Source organism: Rhodnius prolixus, unplaced genomic scaffold (assembly GCF_049639745.1).
Source record: "Rhodnius prolixus isolate KJV_2025 unplaced genomic scaffold, Rpr scaffold_1, whole genome shotgun sequence".
NCBI lineage: Eukaryota > Metazoa > Arthropoda > Insecta > Hemiptera > Reduviidae > Rhodnius > Rhodnius prolixus.
In genome coordinates, this window is record NW_027411581.1 from 2,125,145 (window position 1) to 2,151,272 (window position 26,128).

Genomic DNA, 26,128 nt, shown 5'->3' on the forward strand with positions numbered 1-26,128 from the left:
CTTGTTAAATAAATAACTATTTCTTGCGTTTTCTATTGCCTTTTGTTTTTACATCTGCCTCAATGCTATTCAACAACTCAGAAGCCGTTATTCCCGTTATCTGTTACATTAATTTGATAATGATAACATAATTTCCTCCATGCATCAAACCAATTTATTTTCTTATTTATAATTTCTTTAACAATTATTTGTGGCAGTCTAAATTCTGGCAGTTTTAAAATATATATTTTTTTTAAATTAATAAATAAAAACACAAGCTGATACTTTAATTAAAAACAATAATTATAAATATGATGAAGGTTAGATGGTGAATTATGAGGGGCGATTTAGCAGGCGCGGACGACAGCAAGCTGTTACATTGTTTGTTACATTCTTTTGCAAAATTAAACACATAATCGCTAATCCATTTGAAATAGGCACAAAGGTAAGTAAATCTGAAGTAGGTTTGCCGGGCACACAAGGTATGGTGCTCCGTTGTGTCACATTCATACGCGATGCTTGCTATACCAACCACCAATCCTCTGCAAATCAGCGGGCCACCTTTATAAATGAAACATGGTTGTTTCGAGGTCTGCAGTCTGCCACAGAGAGAGCCAGGATTATTTTCCTCACAACCACATCCATAGGAATCATAGTTAATCTCGTAAAGATTGTGGTGCAAAACTGTATCATTATCGAGATTCTTGCCGAAACCCAATCCCATACAAGAATGGAATTCGTGGCCATTATATTTGTAAGCAAAAATATCCAGTTTCACAATTTGGGATTTATCTATCTTCACTTTATTCCACCGACGTAACTCGATCAAAGCAATGTCGTTGGCCTGTGTAATAGCATCGTATTCAGGATGTAACCATACATCTAAGGAACGTAACTCATTTACCGTTTCGGCGGTGTAATCATCAACGCCAAATATGACCAGAGCTTTTCTATCTCCAAAATGTCTACCGTCAAAACAGCTGGCCGCTGTGGCTACCCAGTACTCATGTAGGAAAAACCCAGAGCACACGCTTCTTGTAGGATCTTCTTTAGAGGGAATGATGACTGCGGCCACGTAGAGTTCTTTGGTTCTCTTCTGAAGTTCAGAGTCTAACCCTCGTTTTGCAACCTTTCCAAACATCTCCTGATTGGTCAGATTTCCAGCTCTAGCATAGTGCGCTAACAGTAGTACTACTACAACTATCTTAATTAAACCGTCCAAGAACATCTTTATATAATTATTGCCTAGAATTTGTAACAAGCTACATCACATAAGTGTTCTGATTTCTTCCTAAGGGAACGCTAATTTATAAACATAATTTGGATAATTTGAAATATTTTGGTTTATTAAAGTCTCTAAATTTCAACATATGCGCATTCGTAATAATTACACATGATCGATAAAAATAACGGACCAAATGATTAATAAAAGTATATTTCATAAATTTACTTAAAAAAGGTGTACTTAATTAAATTTACCATAGACTTCACTAAAACGTTATTTGATTACAAGTTCACTTTCGAGGAATCGTTTTTGCAAAATCTCGAAAAACGGAAAAATCGATTTAAAAAAGTTAACTTCTGGTTAATTAATATGGACCAATCGATATGATCGATATATTTTCTCTGACTCTGGTTTTTGAGATAGACAAATATAATGCAAGTATAATTGGGAACCGCACTTAAATACTGACAAATCCAGTCCGTAAAGCGGGAATTCCAATTGACCGATTTCGGGACGGACAAAAACCTTATTTTGGAGCCTAAGAGAAATATGGTGAACATTCTTTGATTTTGAGTTACACCGTATTATACCCAAAGACCAACATGGGAAAATCGATTTTTTGGTTTCAAAGGACCACTAATCGAACACTTCCGGTGAAAATTTATATTATACTCGATTTTGGACGAACTCTTCACCTTTCTGTGATTAATCTAAAACATTTATCTCGAACTGAAAAACGGACATTTCCTGTGAAAAGTCTAATTCCTGACGATCACAGTAAACAGGATACGGAAACAGGATACAGTAAAAATGCATGCTACAGGAATGGGAGCAACCTGGTGGTCAATTCCAAAAAATAAAAATAAATAAAAACACAATCTGATACTTTAATTAAAAACAATAATTATAAATATGATGAAGGTTAGATGGTGAATTATGAAGGGCGATTTAGCAGGCGCGGATGACATCCAGCTGTTACATTCTTCTGCAAAATTAGGCACATACTTGCTGATCCATCGGAAGTGAAAACAAAGGTAAGTAAATCTGAAGTAGGTTCGCCGGGCACACAAGGAATCGTATACCGTAGGGCCACATTGATATGAGGTGCTTGCTATACCAACCACCAATCCTCCGCAAATCAGCGGGCCACCTTTATAGGTTAAACATGGTTCTTGCAAGGTCTGCAGGATGCCGCAGAGAGAGCCAACATCATTATTCTTGCAACCACATGAATCCCGATCATAGTTAATCTCGTAAATATTGTAGTGCAAAACTGTATCATTATTGATATTCTTGGCAAAACCTAGTCCCATACAAGGATAGATATCGTGGCCACCATATGGATAAGCATAATCTTCCAGTTTGACAATCTTTGATTTATCCATCTGCACTTTATTCGACTGACGTAACTTGATCAAAGCAATGTCGTTGGCCTGTGTAATAGCATTGTATTCAGGATGTAACCATACATGTATGGAACCTACCTCGTTTACCGTTTCAACGGTGTAATCCTCAACGCCAAATATGACCACAGCGTCTCTATCTCTAACCTTTCTACCGTCAAAACAGCTGGCCGCTGTGGCTACCCAGTACTCATGTAGGAAAAACCCAGAGCACACGCTTCTTGTAGGATCTTCTTTAGAGGGAATGAGGATTGCGGCCACGTAAATTGCTTCGGCCATGCCCATACTAGGCGATAATTCTCGTTTTGCAACCTTTCCAGCTATCTCCTGATTGGTCAGATTTCCAGCTCCTGCATAGTGCGCTAACAGTAGTGCCACTACAACTATCTTAATTAAACCGTCCAAATACATCTTATATAATTATTGCCTAAAATTTGTAACAAGCTACATCACATAAGTGTTCTGATTTCTTCCTAAGGGAACGCTAATTTATAAACATAATTTGGATAATTTGAAATATTTTGGTTTATTAAAGTCTCTAAATTTCAACATATGCGCATTCGTAATAATTACACATGATCGATAAAAATAACGGACCAAATGATTAATAAAAGTATATTTCATAAATTTACTTAAAAAAGGTGTACTTAATTAAATTTACCTTAGACTTCACTAAAACGTTATTTGATTACAAGTTCACTTTCGAGGAATCGTTTTTGCAAAATCTCGAAAAACGGAAAAATCGATTTAAAAAAGTTAACTTCTGGTTAATTAATATGGACCAATCGATATGATCGATATATTTTCTCTGACTCTGGTTTTTGAGATAGACAAATATAATGCAAGTATAATTGGGAACCGCACTTAAATACTGACAAATCCAGTCCGTAAAGCGGGAATTCCAATTGACCGATTTCGGGACGGACAAAAACCTTATTTTGGAGCCTAAGAGAAATATGGTGAACATTCTTTGATTTTGAGTTACACCGTATTATACCCAAAGACCAACATGGGAAAATCGATTTTTTGGTTTCAAAGGACCACTAATCGAACACTTCCGGTGAAAATTTATATTATACTCGATTTTGGACGAACTCTTCACCTTTCTGTGATTAATCTAAAACATTTATCTCGAACTGAAAAACGGACATTTCCTGTGAAAAGTCTAATTCCTGACGATCACAGTAAACAGGATACGGAAACAGGATACAGTAAAAATGCATGCTACAGGAATGGGAGCAACCTGGTGGTCAATTCCAAAAAATAAAAATAAATAAATAAAAACACAATCTGATACTTTAATTAAAAACAATAATTATAAATATGATGAAGGATAGATGGTGAATTATGAAGGGCGATTCAGCAGGCGCGGATGACAGCCAGCTGTTACATTCATCTGCAAAATTAGGCACATACTTGCTGATCCATCGGAAGTGAAAACAAAGGTAAGTAAATCTGAAGTAGGTTCGCCGGGCACACAAGGAATCGTATACCGTAGGGCCACATTGATATGAGGTGCTTGCTATACCAACCACCAATCAGCGGGCCACCTTTATAGGTTAAACATGGTTCTTGCAAGGTCTGCAGGATGCCGCAGAGAGAGCCAACATCATTATTCTTGCAACCACATGAATCCCGATCATAGTTAATCTCGTAAATATTGTAGTGCAAAACTGTATCATTATTGATATTCTTGGCAAAACCTAGTCCCATACAAGGATAGATATCGTGGCCACCATATGGATAAGCATAATCTTCCAGTTTGACAATCTTTGATTTATCCATCTGCACTTTATTCGACTGACGTAACTTGATCAAAGCAATGTCGTTGGCCTGTGTAATAGCATTGTATTCAGGATGTAACCATACATGTATGGAACCTACCTCGTTTACCGTTTCAACGGTGTAATCCTCAACGCCAAATATGACCACAGCGTCTCTATCTCTAACCTTTCTACCGTCAAAACAGCTGGCCGCTGTGGCTACCCAGTACTCATGTAGGAAAAACCCAGAGCACACGCTTCTTGTAGGATCTTCTTTAGAGGGAATGAGGATTGCGGCCACGTAAATTGCTTCGGCCATGCCCATACTAGGCGATAATTCTCGTTTTGCAACCTTTCCAGCTATCTCCTGATTGGTCAGATTTCCAGCTCTAGCATAGTGAGCTAACAGTAGTGCCACTACAACTATCTTAATTAAACCGTCCAAGAACATCTTTATATAATTATTGCTTAGAATTTGTAACAAGCTACATCACATAAGTGTTCTGATTTCTTCTTAAGGACACGCTATTTTATAAACATAATTTGGATAATTTGAAATATTTTGGTTTATTAAACTCTATAAAGTCAACATATGCGCAATCGTAATAATTTCATATGATCGATAAAAGTATCGGACCAAATGATTAATAAAAATAATAATCAACCCTTGTACAACTGCTCTACCGGACAGCTTTATTAATAATAATACTTTATTATTTTTAAAAAATATACAAACAATAAATAATCAATGAGAAAACCAAACTGATGAAGATGAACAAGTACTAAAAACCGTCTGCCAGAGTTTACTACGTTGATTACAGAATAACAAAATATAATATCACTTGGAATAAAAGGAAATAAATTAAAAATAGAAGATTAAGAAAAAGTAAAAATACTGAATGAATGAATAAAGCAAAATAAAAAAACAAAACAAAATTATAAAAAGAATAAAAAATACTAAGAAAGGTTTGAATCCATTGAAATCTTATTCTCCAGGCATGGCGGGCGTAAGAAATCATGACGCGGCATGAAAACTTGTCATATAAAGAATTTTAAATTTCCCCTCTACTAAGGAAACCTTTGCCAAAATACAGTAGCCTGAGTTCCGACAGAAGAGAACACTCGCCCAAAAAGTGGTATAAGTCCTCTCGAACATTCGAGTTACATAGAGAGCATCTCTCGACATCTGGATCTCTTTGTAACCAAGGTCTGTAATTCAGGAAGCCCCATTTATTACTTCATCTATTCTAGATTCGCCCTTCACACCTGAAAAACTATTCTTACTGACCTAAAGTCTAATAGGGCTCCTGGACCTGATTGTATTATTTACGAATTTTATAAGTTCTCCCCTTCCTGCTTTATTGACAGACTGCTGGCTTTTCCCAATTATATTTTTGACTTAGGCCTACTGCCTGATTCATTTGGCCATTCTATTATATTTCCGCTTTTCAAGAACGGCAACATTAATGAGTTGAATAATTATAGGGGCATCTCTTGTTTGGATACTTTAGCCAACATTTTCATAGACCTACTTCATTCTAGGCTAGGAAAATTCGTTAAAATTAATAACTTGTCATGTGAATTCCAAGCCGGGTTTAGACGCGGTTACTCCGCGGTTGATAATATTTTTATTTTCATTAATTTAATTAACCTTAAGCTATTAAATAAAGGCCTCATGCTTCATGATTCTCCCCACATTTCCCACATCTTACATTCCCTTTACATTGGTCTTTAAAGTGACCAAATCGTAAACACTGTTTACATTGTATAACATTTTGAACGTAATTGTGCACTTCGCATCTTACGTAATGTATATACACGTATTGTGGTAACTGCTGTCCCCTAACCGAGAACAAAACCGACCGAGTGGGAACGAATTTTGTTTCTTTCGTATCCCTGTCTATCACTTTTCGCTTTAATCTTCTGATTTCTATTAGCTGGTATTCAGCCCCTAATGGGCCCCTCATAACCTCCTTTATCTCCTCTTCTGTCAGATCCGTGTCTACATCCCTAATTACTCCCCTTCTCTGCAATAAATATCTGGGTATGTATACTCGGAACCCCTTTTCCTTTAGAATTGCGGAACTCACTAATCTGCTGGCCGCTACCCCATTGTTCATCTCAACTCTCATTCTATTTACGCCGAGCTTTTTAATTCCGTCGATACTTTTGGCAATGTCTATGTGTTTTTCGTATAATAGTTTCCCAACTGACATTGGGTGCACCCTCGAAAGCCCCTTTTTGTCCTTGCTAGTGCTTTCCACTATAACATAAAAGGGTCCTAAATCCGTACTTTGATATGCCATATTTGTGTATCCATTTGTACTTTTGTTCGCCTTGGTGTAAATTTGTTCATCACTTACCTTGTTTGCTTCTTGGTTGGTGCTTACCTCAGTCAGTTCCATAGCTACCTTCACATCCGGTTGGCGCAACATGCTTCTAGTGGTAGGGACCGATCCACTCTCCGTCCCTTTACGCTTTCCAGCCACGTTCACCACCTTCTTAGCTGACTTAGTAGGCATATTTGAGATTTTTATTAATATTTTTGAATTTTCAAAAAACGCTTTGTTATAGTTGCTAGTGTTTCCACAGTAACTGGCCAAAGACTTTATTGTTTCTTTGTTGATTTTAAGTCAGCTTTAAACCGAATAAATCACAATTCATTATTTTTAAAATTATTTAAGAAACGTACAGCAACGGAAGGCACATCTACCTTTAATAACTCCTTGTAGAATTTCACGATGGTCTCAGACAACACATCAGCGGAAGTTCTCTTAATACCTTTAATTATCAACCCTTATACAACTGTCCTACCGGACAGTTTTAATTAAATTATTTCGCCTCTCTGAGATTTCTAATTCCTCTAGACGTGCTTCAACTTTTATCTTCAACGTTTTTAAAGATGATAGCTCAGATTTCAGTTGCCAATTCTCCTCCCTCAGTAAACTAATTTCATTCGCCAGCAAATCAATATCAGTTTTTCTACGGATTGGCCAGTCTATCCTCTAATAAACCTTCACCACCTCCTTAATAGTGTCTTTTATTAGAGAGAGATATTCAAGGGAGGAAATTTTGGCCATGGTTATTGTTAAGGGCTTGTGGCCGCCCTGGCTTGGCGGTACCGTTTGACGGTTTTCCCTCTCACCTTTTTCCTGTTTCTGTCTCTTTCTCATTTTCCCTTTCTCGCACTACGCGTTATTTCGCGATAATCCTTTCCTTTCTTGTCGCCGCTAAATATTTTAATCTTTCTACTCTTTTGTGGTTATGTTTATTTCTTTATGTTTCCCACACTATACAACCCTTCCCCTTCACTATTCTCTCTAAGCGGAGTTGTCATATCCTTTCATAGTCAACCGATGTCCGGCCCTGCTCTGCTTCACTTCTAATACTTATCTGCTGCATATACAGCTTCCATAGTAGTCGACGTCCGGGTCTGCTATACATCGCATCTAGTTCACGAACGCTGCATCCCCGCATCATAGCGCACTAAATTTCAACATATGCGCATTCGTATAATTTTCACATGATCGATAAAAGTATCGGACCAAATGATTAATAAAAGCATATTTCATAAATTTACTTAAAAAAGGTGTACTTAATTAAATTTACCTTAGACGTCACTAATACACTTATGAACCTAGTAACATCGTGCAAACTATTAATAGGAAAATACCAACAGATAGTGTACATCTTCTACGACAAACTAACGGCTCATCAAATCCTTCTCGCAGACTGAGGCGCCGATGGCCTCACGATCACCTAGTCGCTAAGATAAACAAGACCAGCCTTCGTATTCAATTCATTCGGTATTTTACATTAACCGGCTTAGGATGGTCATCGTTGGATACCTTCTTTCAAGTCCTGCCAGTAATTTTATTTTCCTTATTTATTTATTTATTATTTTATCTTGTTTTTGCTTTATTTTTTACTTTATTTTATTTTAGTTTCTATTTCAGGATACAGTAAACAGGATACAGTGAACATGCATGCTACACGAATGGGAGCAACCTGGTGGTCAACTCCAAAAAAAATAAATAATTAAAAACACAATCTGATACTTTAATTAAAAACAATAATTACAAATATGATGAAGGATAGATGGTGAATTATGAAGGGCGATTTAGCAGGCGCGGATGACAGCCAGCTGTTACATTCTTTTGCAAAATTAGGCACATACTTGCTGATCCATCGGAAGTGGTTACAAAGGTAAGTAAATCTGAAGTAGGTTCGCCGGGCACACAAGGAATCGTACTCTGTTGTGCCACATTGATATGCGGTGCTTGCTATACCAACTACTGATCCTTCGCAAATCAGCGGGCCACCTATATAGGTGAAACATGGTTCTTGCAAGGTCTGCAGGATGCCGCAGAGAGTGCCAATCTCATTTGTCTTACAACCACATGCATTTGAATCATAGCTAATCTCGTAAAGATTGAAGTGCAAAACAGTATCATTATGGATATTCATGCCGAAACCTAATCCCATACAAGCATAGATATCGTGGCCATCATATGTGTAAGCATAATCATGCAGTTTGGCAATCTTCGAATTATCCACCTGCACTTTATCCGACCGACGTAACTTGATCAAAGCAATGTCGTTGGCCTTTGAAGGACCAGAGTATTCAGGATGTAACCATACATGTATGGAACCTACCTCGTTTACCGTTTCGGCGTTGTAATCATCAACGCCAAATATGACCACAGCTTGTCTATCCCTAACCTTTCTTCCGTCAAAACAGCTGGCCGCTGTGGCTACCCAGAACTCATGTAGGAAAAACCCAGAGCACACGCTTCTTGTAGGATCTTCTTTAGAGGGAATGATGACTGCGGCCACGTAGAGTGCTTCGGTTATGCTCATATGAAGATCAGACGATAATCCTCGTTTTGCAACCTTCGCAACCATCTCGTGATTGGTCACAGTATCAGCTCTAGCATAGTGCGCTAACAGTAGTGCCACTACAACTATCTTAATTAAACCGTCCAAGAACATCTTTATATAATTATTGCTTAGAATTTGTAACAAGCTACATCACATAAGTGTTCTGATTTCTTCTTAATGGAACGCTATTTTATAAACATAATTTGGATAATTTGAAATATTCTGGTTTATTAAACTCTCTAAATTTCAACATATGCGCAATCGTAATAATTTCACATGATCGATAAAAATATCGGACCAAATGATTAATAAAAGCATATTTCATAAATTTACTTGATAAAGGTGTACTTAATTAAATTTACCTTAGACTCCACTAAAACGTTATTTGTTTACAAGTTTGCTTTCGAGGAATCGTTTTTGACCAAATCTCGAAAAACGGAAAAATAGATTTAGAGAAGTTTTTTTTTTGCACCTGTTGAGCCTTAGCCACTTATTATTCCATAAATATGGATAATCCGTTGCTAAATATTTCTTCTTCTCCAAAAGATAGTGGCTCCCGATTTTAAGATAGTGCAGGAAGACTTCCTACAGGACCAAAAGTTGCTACACCCCTCGCACTCAATCGTACCATATATTATTATCGTACACTATTACTAAACAGCCACTGCAATAAATACTTTCATTCAAATAAATACAGTCATACCGGTGATAAATAAAATATGTATATGCAATTTATATAGGGTGATCCATTTAAAACGCACCAATCGCTAATAATTTTTTAGGAAAGCGGAATTTCGAAAAAATCCACCAAGTAAACTATACGAGTACCTTTTTTCTTATTTCCAAGGACTTAAAAAATACCATGAAATACCACAAAGGAGCTATTCCTTAGAACTATTTCAATGACATATTCAAAGTGTTTCTTTCATTTTTTATTGTACTTATGTTTGTATATATTTATATTAATTTATGCTGTACCCAACTGTTTTTGAGACAGGACGTGAGTCCTATAAATAAAATAAATAAAAAATACAAACTTAAACAGGAACCAAACCCTCTAGTTTGAACCATCCCTGACGCACCCTTCTACGTGAGCAACCGTACCATCCACCCAGACCTGCGAATCTGTTTCTGTCCTTGCCCAATCCCGCTAACTCCAAACTTTACCTACACCATAATCCCTTAATCAGCCACTTGTCCCGCACTAACCTCCTCATCAAATCCTTCTCACAGACTGAGGCGCCGATGGCCTCGCGATCACCCAGTCGCTAAGATAAACAAGACCAGCCTTCGTATTCAATCCATTCGGTATTTTACTTTATCCGGCTTATGATGGTCATCGTTGGATGGCCTTTTTTCAAGTCCTGCCAGTGATTTTATTTTACTTATTTATTTATTATTATATCTTGCTTTTACTTCACTTTTTACTTTATTTTATTTTAGTTTCTATTTCAAGATACAGCAAAGAGGATACAGGAATGTGAGCAACCTGGTTGTCAACTCCCAAAAAAATATTTTTTTTTTTTTTTTTTTTTTTTTTTTTTTATGATTATTATTTGCAACTGTACAAAAATATACATTTAGCAAAAGTGCAAAAATACTAGTAACATTCGATTGTGCCACTGAGCTGGCTCAGTACCACAACCAGGATGACAGGATGAGAGAAACCAACCAGCGCTGGAACTCTCTAGGTACTTATTGGGGGTTTAGGAGGCAATGAGGTCACGTGGCCAGCGCCGTTTTAGACGACGTGGAGGATTGTCAGGATGGGACGATGTGGATAGTGATTGAGCCAGAGGATTTGGGTGATCAGAGAGTTTGCTGTGGAAATTTAGGAATCGGGTGTGGATTAACTCATTTACGTAGGGAATATTGAGATCATGATGGAGGGTGCGGTTGGAGACATAGAATGGTGCGTTAACGATTCGGCGGAGGACTTTAGACTGGAAAGATTGGATAGGTTGGATGTTAGATGGTTTGGCGGAGCCCCACAATTCTGCTCCATATGTCCATATTGGTCGTAATAGTGTTTTGTAAAGTGTAAGTTTGTTTTGTACGTTCATGGAGGATTTCGGTCCAAGGAGTCTCCTTAGTAGTCCGTAGCGTCTGTTCAGTTCTTGTCTTTTAAGTCTTGTGTGAGGATTCCAGGTTAGACGGCTATCTAGGTAGAGCCCCAGGTAACGAACCTGTGTGGAAGTCGGTAGGTCAGTATTGTTAATAGTTAGTGGAGGGCAGGTCTGTCTTCGTAATGTGAATGTCACCTGTATACATTTGGTAGTGTTAAGTTTAATTCTCCATGTTCGGCACCAAGCTTCTATGAGCTCAAGGTGTTCTTGGACAATGTTAGAGACTTGAAGAGGATCAGGGTGGGAAGATAGTATGGCGGTGTCATCAGCGTAGGTTGTGATTAGGGTTTGGGGATGGATAGGGATGTCAGCAGTATAGATGGTGTATAGGATTGGTCCAAGCATGCTGCCCTGTGGCACGCCAGCGTGTATTGCATGAAGATCAGAGACCTCTCCACCGCATCTCACTCTGAAACAGCGACCGGTAAGGTAGGATTGCAGGAGTTGGTAAAAAGGAGTGGGGAGGAATTTTTTAAGTTTAAATAGTAGTCCTGGGTGCCAAACTCTGTCAAAAGCCTGGGCCACGTCGAGGAAGACACCCAGGCAGTACTTCTTTTGTTCTAGAGCCGAGGAAATAGTGTCGACGACTCTGAATGACTGTTGGATAGTGGAGTGACGGGTGCGAAAACCAAACTGATGGGTAGGAATGATTTTTGGACTTCTAGGATGGGGATAAGTCTCTTAAGGAGTAATTTTTCCAAGACTTTGGATAGAGTAGGAAGAAGGCTAATAGGTCTATAAGAAGATATCTCGCTAGGAGGTTTATATGGTTTAGGGATAAGAGTTATTAAGGAATATTTCCATTGAGCCGGAAAGTGGGTTGTGCGTAGGATAGAATTGAAAATGGTTGTAAGGAAAATAATGGCCTTCCGTGGAAGTTGGCGAAGTATGACAGGAGTAATGAGATCATGTCAAGGGCTTTTTTTTCGAGGTAGATGGTCAATAAGGAATTTAACCTCGGAAGGATGAATTGGTTTGGAAGGAAGGTGGAGTGGAAGGGGAATGTCGAGATTTTGAAGGACATGACTCACATGGAGAGGATCAACTACATCAGGATGTGGAGTGAAGGTTTGCTGTAAATAGTTGGCAAACACATCAGCCCTTTCCTTATCGCCCCTGGCCCAGGAGCCACAAAAAAAAATATAAAGAAATAAAAACACAATCTGATGCTTTAATTGCAAACAATATAACAATATAAATATGATGAAGCATAGATGGTGAATTATGAAGAGCGATTTAGCAGGCGCGGAGGACATCAGTCTGGTACATAAAGCTTCAAATTTAGGAACATGTTTGCTGATCCATTGGAAATGGGGACAAAAAGGAGTAAAGCTGAAGTAGGTTCGCAGGGAGCACAAGGTATCAATGGTGCCACAAGTATGCGCGGCGCTTCCTAAACCATATATAATCCCTCTGCAAATCAGCGGGCCTCCTTTATAGGTGAAACATGGTGTTTGCTCGTAAGACAGTTTCCCGCAGAGAAAGCTACGATTATTTTGTTTACAAGCACATCCTGTCCGTTCATAGCCAATATCGTAAATATCCAAGTGCAAAACTGTATCACTATGTATATTATTGCCGAAACCTAATGCAATACACTTATTGTGATCTTCAAGATATGGATATGAGAACCAATATAGTGCAGGAACAAAATCAGAACGATTCCTATAGGCAATGTTGTATTCTTTCACGTGCACCTTATTCGACAGGCGTAACTTGATCAAAGCAATGTCATTGGCCTTTGCAGGACCAGGGTATTCAGGATGTAACAATACTTGTACGGAACTGGCCTGGTTTACGGTTTCGGCGGTGTAATCATAAACATCAAATATGACCACAGCTTTTCTATCTCTAACCTTTCTTCCGTCAAAACAGCTGGCCACTGTCACTACCCAGTACTCATGTACGAAAATCCCAGAGCACACCCTTCTTGTAGGATCTTCTTTAGAGGGAATGATGATTGCGGCCACGTAGAGCATGTCGGTTGTGCTCTTCAGAAGGCTAGGGATTAATCCTCCTCGTTTTGGAGCCTTCCCAGCCATCTTCTGATAGGTCAGATTTCCAGCTCCTGCATAGTGCGCTAAAAGTAGTGCCACTACAACTATCTTAATTAAACCGTCCAAATACATCTTATATAATTATTGCCTAAAATTTGTAACAAGCTACATCACATAAGTGTTCTGATTTCTTCTTAAGGGAACGCTAATTTATAAACATAATTTGGATAATTTGAAATATTTTGGTTTAATAAACTCTATAAATTTCAACATATGCGCAATCGTAATAACTTCATATGATCGATAAAAATATCGGACCAAATGATTAATATAATCATATTTCATAAATTTATTTAAAAAAGGTGTACTTAATTAAATTTACCTTAGACTTCACTAAAACGTTATTTGATTACACGTTTGCTTTTGAAGAATTGTTTTTGGCAAAATCTCGTTTTTTGACTCTGGTTTATGAGATGGACTAATATATTCCAAGTGTAATTGGAAATCATTGAAGCCGCACTTAAAAACTGACAAATCCAGTCTGTACAGCGGTAATTCCAATTGAGTGATTTTGGGATGGACCAAAACCTTATTTTGGAGCCTTTTTCAGTTTCAAGGGACCACTAATCGAACACTTCCGGTGAAAGTTTATGTTAAACTCGATTTCGGTCGAACTTTTCAACTTCCTGTGATCAATCAAAAACATTTCTCTGGAACTGAAAAACGGATGTTCCCGGTGAAAAGGCTAATACCTGACGATCGCAGTACTTCCTAGAATTCCCAATAGGAGAAGAGAGAATGAACCTAGCAACATCGTGTAAACTATTAAAATGGAAATACCAACAAGCAGTGTTGGACATCTTCTACGACAAAATAACGGCCTGATCTGTTCGCACAATAACTCGGGTTACCATTGTCGAAGGCCACCATTGTTGAGGTTCTAAAGGAAGAAGATTGTGCGCATTTCCGGCAATTCTCATTCACTTCCGCTACTCAACCTTACAACGGTTTTTTTTTTTTTTTTTTTTTATTACGCCGTCTAGACTGGTTCCAACCCTCTCCAAGAAAGCGCACAGCATTCTGGCACATCACAATAACATCATTTCCTCCACTATTAAAATTTTTATATTTATACAAACAGTTATGGTAGAGTTTATAAATCGTCTTTTTCTCCAACTACAATCTCAAGGTCAAACTCAAAAATTATTTAAATATCTTTTAACTAAAAAGTAGACAGTTTCTAATGCGTTGAGAAGATTACTCCCAAATGATCTTCAGAAGTGTCTAAAAAGAATTTTCTGAAAAAATTGATAAGAATCAATAATCTGGCTAAGAATGTAGATCAGAGGAAATCTGAGAGCTATTTCCGCCGCAATCTGAAGCGATGAAAAAGAGGAGAAGTGGAAGCCGGCAGTAAGGGATAATATTCCCTGGAGTAAACTTGACCCACTGCTAAAAGATTCTGGTTTAACTATCCAGACATAACAGGATGCTCTCCATCTTCCCGGTATCTATGATAAGAATCAATAATCTGGTAAGAATGTAGATCAGAGGAAATCTGAGAGCTATTTCCGCCGCAATCTGAAGCGATGAAAATGAGGAGAAGTGGAAGCCGGCAGTAAATGATAATATTCCCTGGAGTAAACTTGACCCACTGCTAAAAGATTCTGGGTTAAATATCCAGACATAACAGGATGCTCTCCATCTTCCCGGTATCTCCAGGGAAGTTCTATATAGAGTAAAAGAGTAACCAAGCTTTTCGGCGAAATTCTAACAAAAGAGATGAGCCGACAGTGAGTATAATCTCCATTTCAATCCAAGCATCCTTCCAAAAAACGACCTCTAATTGAAAGTTTGGGGGTTGTTCTATGGGAAGTTGTGGACACCTCTACAACGCTGGTAACCGCCCAGGTCACCTATGCTATTCCTACGGAACGAATTAACTCCCTGGCAACTCTTTCCCCAAAATTCCACCAGAGCATGCACGTTCCGCCCCAAGGATTAAGCGAAGCTGGAATAGGCAATGACTTAAATAATGTAAATGAAGGCCACACACACTTTGGAGCTAGCTAGTACAATCAGCAAACATTAGTCAAAACGTAAAATCATCATGCTTCACCGAGTCCCTGATACTCCTTCCATCTCCAAAGATCTACTTACCGATTAAAGAGTCTATTTTACAATGGCAGGATTATCTTTGTTACAGTTAGGCGCCACGGTAGCCGAGGGGTTAGAGGCGAGACCTGCGAAGCTAATACGTATTGTGGTACTGGGTTCGATTCCCGGTCTTTAGGCCTTGGATTTTATTTAATGGTTAATATGAGAAATTTACAGTAAAGTATGTTTGCTAGTCGCCTCCGTCCACGACACCTAATTGGTAGTTGGACGTTAAGCCCCGCCTGGAAAAATAGGTGATTACTTTTCTTTTTACTCTTTTTACAGTTACCAGTCTGACATAATCGATTTCTGAAGGCAATCAAAAAGGGAAAGGGGGATTATGTTTGGGAAGGGACCAGGGTTTGGGGAATTGAACTATGCGGATTGATTTTTTTTTTACCATATGGCTGCTATTTCGCCTAGTCTATTCCCAAATCTATAACAACGAAGAATGGAAGTGCCAATTAAGAGCATATATTCAAAGATATAAGGAGATGGTAAATTCGGGAACCCATAAAAATTACCCCTTCTGGTTGTAAGACAAAGTTAACGTTTCTAAAACTTCTTACGTAATCCAAACTTTGGCTGAAACCTGTTATGTAACCAGCTGATATTCAAGAAGAGATACAGCTAATCCTTATGTAATCAGCCACTGCGGCGTAACTAGGAAACATAAGAATTCTAATTTCTTAGAGCCAACACATTTGTTTGTCGATTTAATAAGGTTTAATAAAATATAAATAGGCCAAGGAATCTTAAAACTTCAATTTCTTACTAATGGCATACACACTAATGGCTTTATTTTTACACTGCTGGTAAAAAGTATCATAAAAGTATTCAATTATTCGTATTTTAATGGTATTAACGTTGATAAAATTGATTATCTGGAAGGGTGATCTCCTCACCCACAAATACACAGTACAAATAACATGAAAACATCCAGAACAAGTCAGTGACCCTGGCATGTTTGTACAGGTCATAGATCAACTAGGCTGTGGGTGCCCACACTTAACTTGATCGACCTCACTATGTAGATTAACTAGTTCTCTCACTCTCTCTCTCTCTCGCTCTCTCTCTCTCTCTCCACTTCTTCACCAACCTGCCGGTTCTTCATCCTTAAATACCCTCACTCTTGTCACTTTTTCCATCGTAACCTCCGTTCCACGTGGAACAAATGCTGTGTTGTTCACATTGGCTGAGCACGCAATGCCGCATAACACACCAAGTCAAGTGAATATTATGGTAGAACTTCATTACTAGGGGGTCATTCCACGGCAGAATGAAAATATAATAGGAAAAAGAAGGAAATAGTAATAGCCTTTTCCAAAAAGAAAAGATAAAAACTTGAAAACTAGTAGTTCATGCCATCCAGCGCGCTCCCTCCGATGTACTAGATAAGTCCTGTCCTATCTTGTCCTTCCCCAGATTCAGGTCTCTCACAAACCACCACCACCACCATCACCTAGGCCACTGAAGATCAAGCTTCTGCACGTAGCTTGATTACAAAAATACAAAACACAATCAACTCATAAGATCAGAAACCTGATATGCATAAAAGTTAAGGGTGATTTACATTTTAAAGAGGGACCAGAGATAATTTAAGAGATTAGAAAATTAGTCTCTGTACAGAGATACTGGGGATTACGTCTCGGGTAGCGCAGTGCTCTCCCATTGGCTAACACGATCCAATATCACACATTTATGTTAGGTTGATCTTGGGAAGCAAAAAGCAGAGGCGCCACTATAGCCGAGCGGTTATAGGCTAGACCCGCAAAGCTAAGATGTATTGCGGTACTAGGCTATATTCCCAGTCTATAACCTTAATGGTAAATATGAGAAATTTATAGTAAAGTATGTTTGCTAGTCGCCACGCTAGCCGAGCGGTTAGAGACTAGACCCGCAAAGCTAAGGTGTATTGCGGTACTAGGCTATATTCCCAGTCCTATACCTTTAATGGTTAATATGAGCAATTTATAGTAAAGTATGTTTGCTAGTCGCCTCCGTCCACGACACCTAATTGGTAGTTGGACGTACTAAAGCCCGCCTGAAAAAATAGCCATTACTTTACTTATGTTAGGTTGCGATTTACAGTTTGGTAAATTCAAGGTAATTAATTATTTTTAAGAAATTCTGTTGCATTTATCTAAAAATTATTATAATTTTTCCAATTTCGTGGTTACAAATTTTGTAGACGACGGTTTGGATGTTAAGATTTATTTTGGTCCATGCTAGTTGGAAGGTGGAAATTGTTGTAGTAGAGGTAACACCACTATCTACTTAGACAGCGTCGATATGTCGGCGAAGGAAATGGGTAGAATGTCAAAATAAAAGAGATGGAATAGAGAAAGAGTGTTTGGATGAAAGGAAAAGTTCCCCAGATAATCCTCTGGTAGGAACGTGTTGGCTGTGGCATGTTCTACCAGGACAAGGGGAGAAATCTGGTGAACAGAAGTGTGTCGCTATGGTAACCTTGCAGCTTCACTGATACTCTGGTTTTATCTGTAAAGCGCGGGAAAACTCTTTCAACTTTGACTGTGCGCTGTCAGGGTTCCAGATTCCGTTTTTCTTTATCTCTCGTGGACGAGACTGATTTTTCTAATTTTCAGTTTTCTTCGAATTGGACAATCGCTAGCAGTAAAATGGCACCTTCGGTTGGTTGGTTTTATCCAACAGCTTATTGCCAGATCTTATGATAGTACCTAAACTAGATCTCAAAGCTGAACTAATTTTCTGTTTTCTGGAGAATTAATGCAAATATCAATCATGCCAAACTAGGTAAAGTTTGAAAACTGGTGAATTCTAGACATTACGTCATTACTTAAATTGCCTTTAGTTACTTCCTGTTACTCGCTCATGAGATCGTACAGATCTGTTTTCGCCGGAAATAACAGTTTTTCTAGTCGCCTGAGTTGATTTTACAAATCGCTCTCTGTGGGTGTGATTACAAAATTTGGACCTTGAGATCTGTAATCACAGAGAAAGTCGTGTGAGTGTTCAAACAGGAAGAAGCACCTCTCTCTCTCTCATACATTGATGACATCAAAACATAATAACCCTGATAAAATTGATGGCGTAATGAATTCTGGAAGAAGGAGCTCCTTGAAGAAAAAAAAAAACAAGATGGGCAATAATACCAAAGCGATATTAAGAGAAGGCCATCTTAGGTGCTGTTCCCATGGTGAAGGGCGCTCATCCTCCACTTCTCCTTCTGGAGACAAAAAAGCCACTTTTCACTTAAGTGCCCCACAAGAAGGCTCTTGTACGCTCTTCAGCTGCTCCAAGTTCAAAAATTACTATTAACATTGAAATTTAGGAAGCGAACAACATCTAAGATCATTGGCGCTCGGGGATTTTTAAAGAAAAAGAAGAAAATAAATTTATTACCCTGGGACTATTGTCCCCATAGAATAAAAACATGTTACAATTGGAGGCCCTATTGGTTTGGCTATTATTTTAGATATTTATATACAAAAAATAAGTAAATATTTACAAGAATAATAATTAAAATTAAGGAAATTGATGAATTCATTTCTGAGGAAGCTGGGTAGAAAGGACATAATTAAACAGAAGGGATTTAAAGATGGAAAGGGTCGGAGCATGGCGGACAGATGATGGTAAGGAGTTCCAAAGAGAGGTAGCGCGAATTAGAGGCTAGACCCGCAAAGCTAAGATGTATAGCGGTACTAGGCTATATTCCTAGTCTATACCTTTAATGGTTAATATGAGAAATTTCGTAGTAAAGTATGTTTGCTAGTCGCCATGATAGTCGAGCGGTTAGAGGCTAGACCCGCAAAGCTAAGATGTATTGCGGTACTAGGCTATATTCCTAGTCTATACCTTTAATGGTTAATATGAGAAATTTCGTAGTAAAGTATGTTTGCTAGTCGCCATGATAGTCGAGCGGTTAGAGGCTAGACCCGCAAAGCTAAGATGTATAGCGGTACTAGGCTATATTCCTAGTCTATACCTTTAATGGTTAATATGAGAAATTTCGTAGTAAAGTATGTTTGCTAGTCGCCATGATAGTCGAGCGGTTAGAGGCTAGACCCGCAAAGCTAAGATGTATAGCGGTACTAGGCCATATTGCCAGTCTATACCTTTAATGGTTAATATGAGAAATTTCGTAGTAAAGTATGTTTGCTAGTCGCCACGGTAACCGAGCGGTTAGAGGCTAAAAAATTTGTCAAAGGATGAACTACGATGTGAGGGAATACAGAGATCAGAGGAACGAGATTTAGTATTGCGAGAATGGATCGAGGATTTAAATTTGAAAAGTTGGAGTTTTTACTGTAAAATTTTGTTTCCAAAAGAGTTTCTATCGTTACTGAATACTTTTCTAAAATAGAAAAGTCAGTTGTAAGCTTTTCGTAAACATCTCACTTTATAATACGCCCTTTATTTCAATTGCTCTGTATTTGAAGTTGATAAAATGAAAAACTCCATTTTCTCTAGGAAAATAAAAAATTTTTTAAAAAAAATTAATTTCTATTAAAAAGGGCTGAAGAAAAATGGAAGGCAAAAAAAATCAAATAAAAATATAGGGATAATGAAAAATAAATAGCAATTACGAAGAGATGATTGGGGTGTAGACAGAAGGGACGCCGAAGGGGTTGTGTAATAAGGAGATCCAGAAGGAGAAGAAGAAGAATCTGTATTTCGGAAGAAAAAAACATAGAGGGAGCACGAAGTAAAGGGGCTACCCGCCAATAATGGCCTCACGCACACTACTCAGCTGAATGTACGTATCCCCAAACAGTCTGTCCTGTAGCTACCATTCCCGGAATTATTACCATGGCTGTAGGGTTGTGTTTCTTTGCCCAAGACCTTCACTTCCGTTTCTTCTCTCTCCTAGAAAGTAAATACGAATAAAAAAAAAAACATGAAGTTTATTTACTCTGTTTGACTTGCACATTCTAATTGGATGCTGTCTGAAGGAACATCTTCATCTCCGCGCCAACATGATCATCCCGTCCACACCCCTCTTAGAGTGAAAAGGAACTCTGCTTGCATAACCATCAATCAAAGAAATGTCCAATCAGGCTAACTTCGTCTTCGCCTATTTCATAATTTTCTTTTTTTTCCCCACTTCTTCTTCAGTCTTCCGGTCTCCTAAATCTTTCTTTCCTGTTTCACAGGAGTGGAGATGTCTTCTTTCCTTAATGTTTTGTCGTAGTTGTTAAACATCTTTTGTTCCAGTGTTACTTATTTTGAGCTTTCCTCCTCTTGCGGAGCATTTCTCCGGAGGCCAAACATCTTGACTCCTTTAGGTTACCTCAGTGACTCTTTTGAGGCGCTGATAAAATTAGCAACTTGGACACTTAATGTATCTCCAGCCGCACAATATTCTTCCACATTCCAGGCTATCGTATAGATACTAATTAAGAGTAATGGCCAAAATCATCATTGAAGCTTTGATATGGAAAATTTCTGTTCCATAATTTGTGAACGGAAACTGTAATCCCTCCAAAAGGTGGGTTAAGGTTGATCGTTAGATTAATAGAAGCAAACAACAAGCCGGTCGTAGTGGCCATTCAGATTGAGATTCTAATAGGGCGGCCCTTAAGGCCTAAGGTCAATGCGACTCCTTTGGCTCCCCCAACTTTAGAGCTCGCCCTCCATACCCGTCCGTTTAATCAGACCCTTAATTCTGGGAGAGCGACTCCTAGGTAAAGCTAGCTCACAGGCCATGGTTTTTCCTCTCCAAGAAGTAACATCCTTAGCCCCAGACAAGCCCCTCACACTAACACAACACGTGCAGAGTGTCGTGTCCTCCTCCTCCTCTTCCTGACAGAACCTACAAAGGCTAGCCATCCGCCAAGTGCCTACACGATGAATGTGTTTGCTGAGCCTGCAGTGGCCTGGTTAATAGGCCTACAAATTAGGCATAGTGACATAGTGGCCATAGTCCTGAGGGATTAGTTCAGAGCTTTTTACAGACCACTAGAAACGATCAAAATATACCTTCAGCCGTTCCACATGACGACCGCGGTCATAATGGTTGTGGCGAAAACGTCACTAATGACGTCATTATTTTCGCTCACGCGAAGAACAACCTTAAGTTGCTGGGTCGAAATGGGCGTTCAGAAATTTGGCGTAATTTTTTAAAAGTAAGATGGCGACCGAAAAAATTATATCATGTAAATGAAAGTATTATCTCAAGCAAATAATTGAATGTGTTTCTCGAAAGTCTAAAAAAAAAATAATAAAATGAAAAATTACTCATCCCTTTACATACTAAATCACTGAATAGCGACCAATTACACTTTGATAGTTAATAATACGTGGCCTAAGTTTTCGCTTTTCATTATTGTGATTTTGTAAAATTGCATTCCACTCTTCATCGGAACAAGATGAATAACTTTCTAAAGCATTATTACGTTGCATTAATAAATATCCAATTGTTGCCACAAAAGACATTTTAATTTTGTTTAAACGTAAATTTTATAAATACTCCACTAAAATGTAATATAAAAAATTGAATTATATATATTTTTAATATAAGTCAACTTTACCAATAATTAATAAAGTTTATTGTAACTGCATATAAACGGGGTTAAAATTTAAAAATAATCTCTTCAAGCTTCTGACTTATTTTCGAGGTCGCCATATGTAATGTTTACATGAACAGTTGAAACGCCCCATAGTCCATTCCACTTGAGTTTTCGATTGTAACACTCGCAAGCAAGTGGAACGGGCAAAACCGCGGTCGTGAGCGTGGTCGTTGTAAACGCTTAGTGGAACGCACCCTAGGCGTCTTCAGGAGACATTTATCACTGGTCCTGCAAAACGTTGACAGGTCGTCGGCTGACTAGTTTCTTTGCATTGCTTTCCTTTATGACCTCCCATTAAAATGGGCCACTGGATATGGTTTGGAAAGTAATAACTTTTCCGATATTTCCTCAGAATTCTTCGTCCTTAGCTGTCCTGGAAAACCTTATGTGCTGCACCTCTGATGACTGAGAGCATTAATTGTTCTACTACCATTATCAGAATTCAGTTTCGAAGACACTTCTTGTCGAAGATGTATTTCTTCTATCCTGAATCAGATGATAAAACAGCTGTGTGGCGGTTAGCTCTGCTGATGGAAGCGAGACTGATAACAGAAGGGCTCCGCCACCTAAAAATCCCTTGCAAAAAACTTTCCCTTTTCCAGTACCGGAAGCGTGTAAAAGGTATTCTAAGATAAGATAAAACTTCTACATATTTTGACACGTACAGCCATTTAGGAGAGCAAATATAACGACCATGAATGTTTGCTTCCTAGATCAATATGTATTCAAGGAGGCTGTGTTAGAGGTGGGAACGCTAATGGTGTCCCTTGTTAGAATGTAACATCCAGATAAACCCAACTCTCCCTGTGTGGGTAATGTTATACTCATGGGTTGTTCGCTAGCCCGCTTATCCCCGGGTCTAGTTTGTACACATGTAGATTTCTTCACAAAAAACCCACTTCTTGTAAACTTTGGGTACCTTATCTGTTAAGAGAAATTAAGACCCAGAGCTTAATATTTAGACCAAATTTCTGTGCATCAATTAAAGCTCCCAAAGTTTTTGAAAGCTATTTCATTCTTAGTAACGTTACGCAGTTATATACCCAATCATATCGTACAGACTAACTTGTAAAGACCATTTTTTTCGAGCTCAGGGTATCTAAAAACGTCTTCTTTTTTTCTCTGAAAACACTCAAAAAACCCGATCACAATGCTCCCTTTTACCAGTGATAAGAGAAGGTGTAAAGTTAAATTTAGCTGCCCCCCACCAAATCTATTTTATTGCGTCGTCTTTCCGGTACTATTTTTCCTCCCAATTCTTTCAATATTATATAAGGGTGTATCGATTAGGCACTTGGAGGCTTTCAAAGGGAAACCTTACTCTAACTCCTTAACAAAAACTTACAGTTTAAAATGTTAAGTATAAGGGTTGATTAAACGCCAAAAGGTACACAAATCAGCTAGTACCCAACATTTCATTGATATTATTTTAAGTAATTTTACTACATTAATTTTCATTAATATTTTTTTGAATTTATTAGATGTTTCACAGACCCTTATGCTGGCCATTTTAATCTACAAAATATTTGTTCAAGTAGAACACCATTTAACTTAGATTGACTGTAATAAGATAAATAAGATATGCATATTTTTATGACAGCTAACATAATTATTCCAGTATTTTACTATAAGTAAAATTAGAGGGACTACATTAAATTACAATTGAGAAATGAATAATTATTGTTGAATAATTTACTTGATATTACCTACGCGTTATTTGTGCTCACAAATACTTCGGAAAGACGAATTCTAGACTGAAATATTGTTTTAAATCCGTGATTCAAATTTAAATAGTAGCCGACTCTGCCTTTGTCTTTTTTTACTTTAACGTGCATGTACATACATACGATATATGTGACTATTCAGAATAAAGAGCATAAATCAGAAGAATAATTTGGAATAAAGCTAAAATAAAGTACCTATTTAATTACGAAAATATAATATACATTTTATCATAATTATAACAAAAAAATAAAATATTATGAATGAACAAAGGGAAGGGATTAGCTATGCGGTTAGCATATTGGATTCTCACGTGGAGGTTCCGGGTTCGAATCCAGCTGCTGACCCTTAGATTTTCTCTTTCTAAGAGCTTCTTACAGCTCACTGTCCGGGTGATGGACAGAGTTGTCTGTAACGAGAGAACACTGTCCGGAGGCCGGCAGTGCACTGAAAAAAGCTCCGGGCGCCAATAACCTTGATGTTGACGCGACTTAAATCATAAAAGAAAATGAATGAACTGGCCAGCATAAGGGTCTGTGAAACATCTAATAAATTCAAAAAAATATTAATGAAAATTAATGTAGTAAAATTACTTAAAATAATATCAATGAAATGTTGGGTACTAGCTGATTTGTGTACCTTTTGGCGTTTAATCAACCCTTATACTTAACATTTTAAACTGTAAGTTTTTGTTAAGGAGATTTTTGTACCTTTTGGATAGATTTTCTTTTTTGTCTATCTTGCAAAGTTACATATCTGCTTTTCAGATTTTATTAAAATTGGGAATAATAAATTTAATTTTATCATTATAACCTGAAAAGGTGTTAAGTCGGAGTTACTACCACTGGACAGATCTTTTTAAAGAATGATTATAGTTGCGGTCCCCAAACCATCCTCAATAACAATTTTTTTGAGAAAGCGTTTTGAATAAAATAGGAAGGTAATTTGTACGTAAATAGCAAAATTAAACTGCGATTTCAGTACTTCCCTTTAAGAGGAGTAAGAAAAATAAACTGCGATTACAGTACTTCTCCCTAAAAGGCAAAGAGGCAAAGATTTTGAATCGAACTACAATTCATTGATGAAAATCGGTTCACTCATTGAAAATTTTAACGATTGCAATACTTCCTCTTAGTAGGTGTAAGAGCATGATGGCACTTCACAGCCACGTAGAGGAGCTTTAACCACTTCTTCTTACTAAATTTTATCAAAATCGGACTAAGCGTTATAGAAATATTGGTAATAATAGTTTTAGAAAGGGCCTTACTTGGGTGGGGCAAACTCCCCTCCTTTTGAGGCACAGCGTCGAGACTTTTAAAGTGCAAATCTGTACAAAATTTCGATTCGAATGACACTTTATTCATGAAAATCGGTTTACGTTTCGATAATTTGAAACGATTGCTATACTTCCCCTTAACAAGTGTAAGAGCAGATCGTCGCTTTAATGTTACGTAGGGGAGCCCTAACCCTGTCATCCTACCAAATTTTATCAAAATCGGGCTAAGATTTACAGAGTAATTAATGATAATAATTTTGGAGGGGGCCTCACATAAAAGGGGCTAACTCCTCTCCCATTCCATGTACAGCGTCGCGACCCCCAAAAGGCACATCTACATAAAATTCCGAATCGAATGACATCTCATTCATGAAAATCGGTTCACGCGTTTAGGCGCTACGTTGTTTACAAAAAAGGTAACAACAACAAGAAGAACAAGAAGAACAAGAACAAGAACATTTTTTGAAAATGCCGTTTTTGCTCATTTTGAGCATCTTTTTTCTCAATATCTATCAAATCTAGGTTGTTGCAAAAAAATTACAGTCATAAAGGAGGATTTGCCCTATATTTTAAAGAAAATTTGGGAATTTTATCTTTTATAGAAAAAGAGAAAAAAATTGTCAAAGTTGGGTGTTTTTAAACCTAACGCTTTTTCGTGCAGTTTTTGATGATCAACCCTTATACAACTGTCCTACCGGACAGTTTTAATATCCGGCAGCAACTTGGAGCTGTGTCATGTCTTTCTCTTTTGGGAGGGGGCCACTCTGTTCATACTTTACTCGTGACTTTTCTCGTGAAAAATCAAATGGAAAATTTTTGAAAAATCTCACACGACATTCTCTAACAACTTTTCACATTTTCTTCGTGAAGAAAAACCTGGATCATTTGACTCTAATGTAATTCTTATCCCTTTAGAAGTACCCTTAATCGGACTACTAGAAAAAAGTGTTTTCGGTAAAAGTTAATAATTGACATAATTACTATGATAGTTGGTAGCCGAGCGGTTAGAGCCTAGACCCACAAAGCTAAGATGTATTGCGGTACTAGG

The 26,128-nt window shown here is 37.8% G+C and overlaps 2 protein-coding genes across 19 annotated transcripts in view; both read right to left on the reverse strand.

Moving 5' to 3' along the window:
* The window catches only part of gogo (thrombospondin-1 like protein golden goal), a 499,603-nt gene that overhangs the window by 371,754 nt on the left and 101,721 nt on the right, over window positions 1-26,128 (reverse strand). The window lies entirely within an intron of this gene.
* LOC141446025 (serine protease 1-like) lies at window positions 4,012-4,821 on the reverse strand. The gene has a single exon (XM_074112363.1). It carries the CDS (start codon window positions 4,819-4,821, stop codon window positions 4,012-4,014), a length of 810 nt encoding a protein of 269 aa, XP_073968464.1.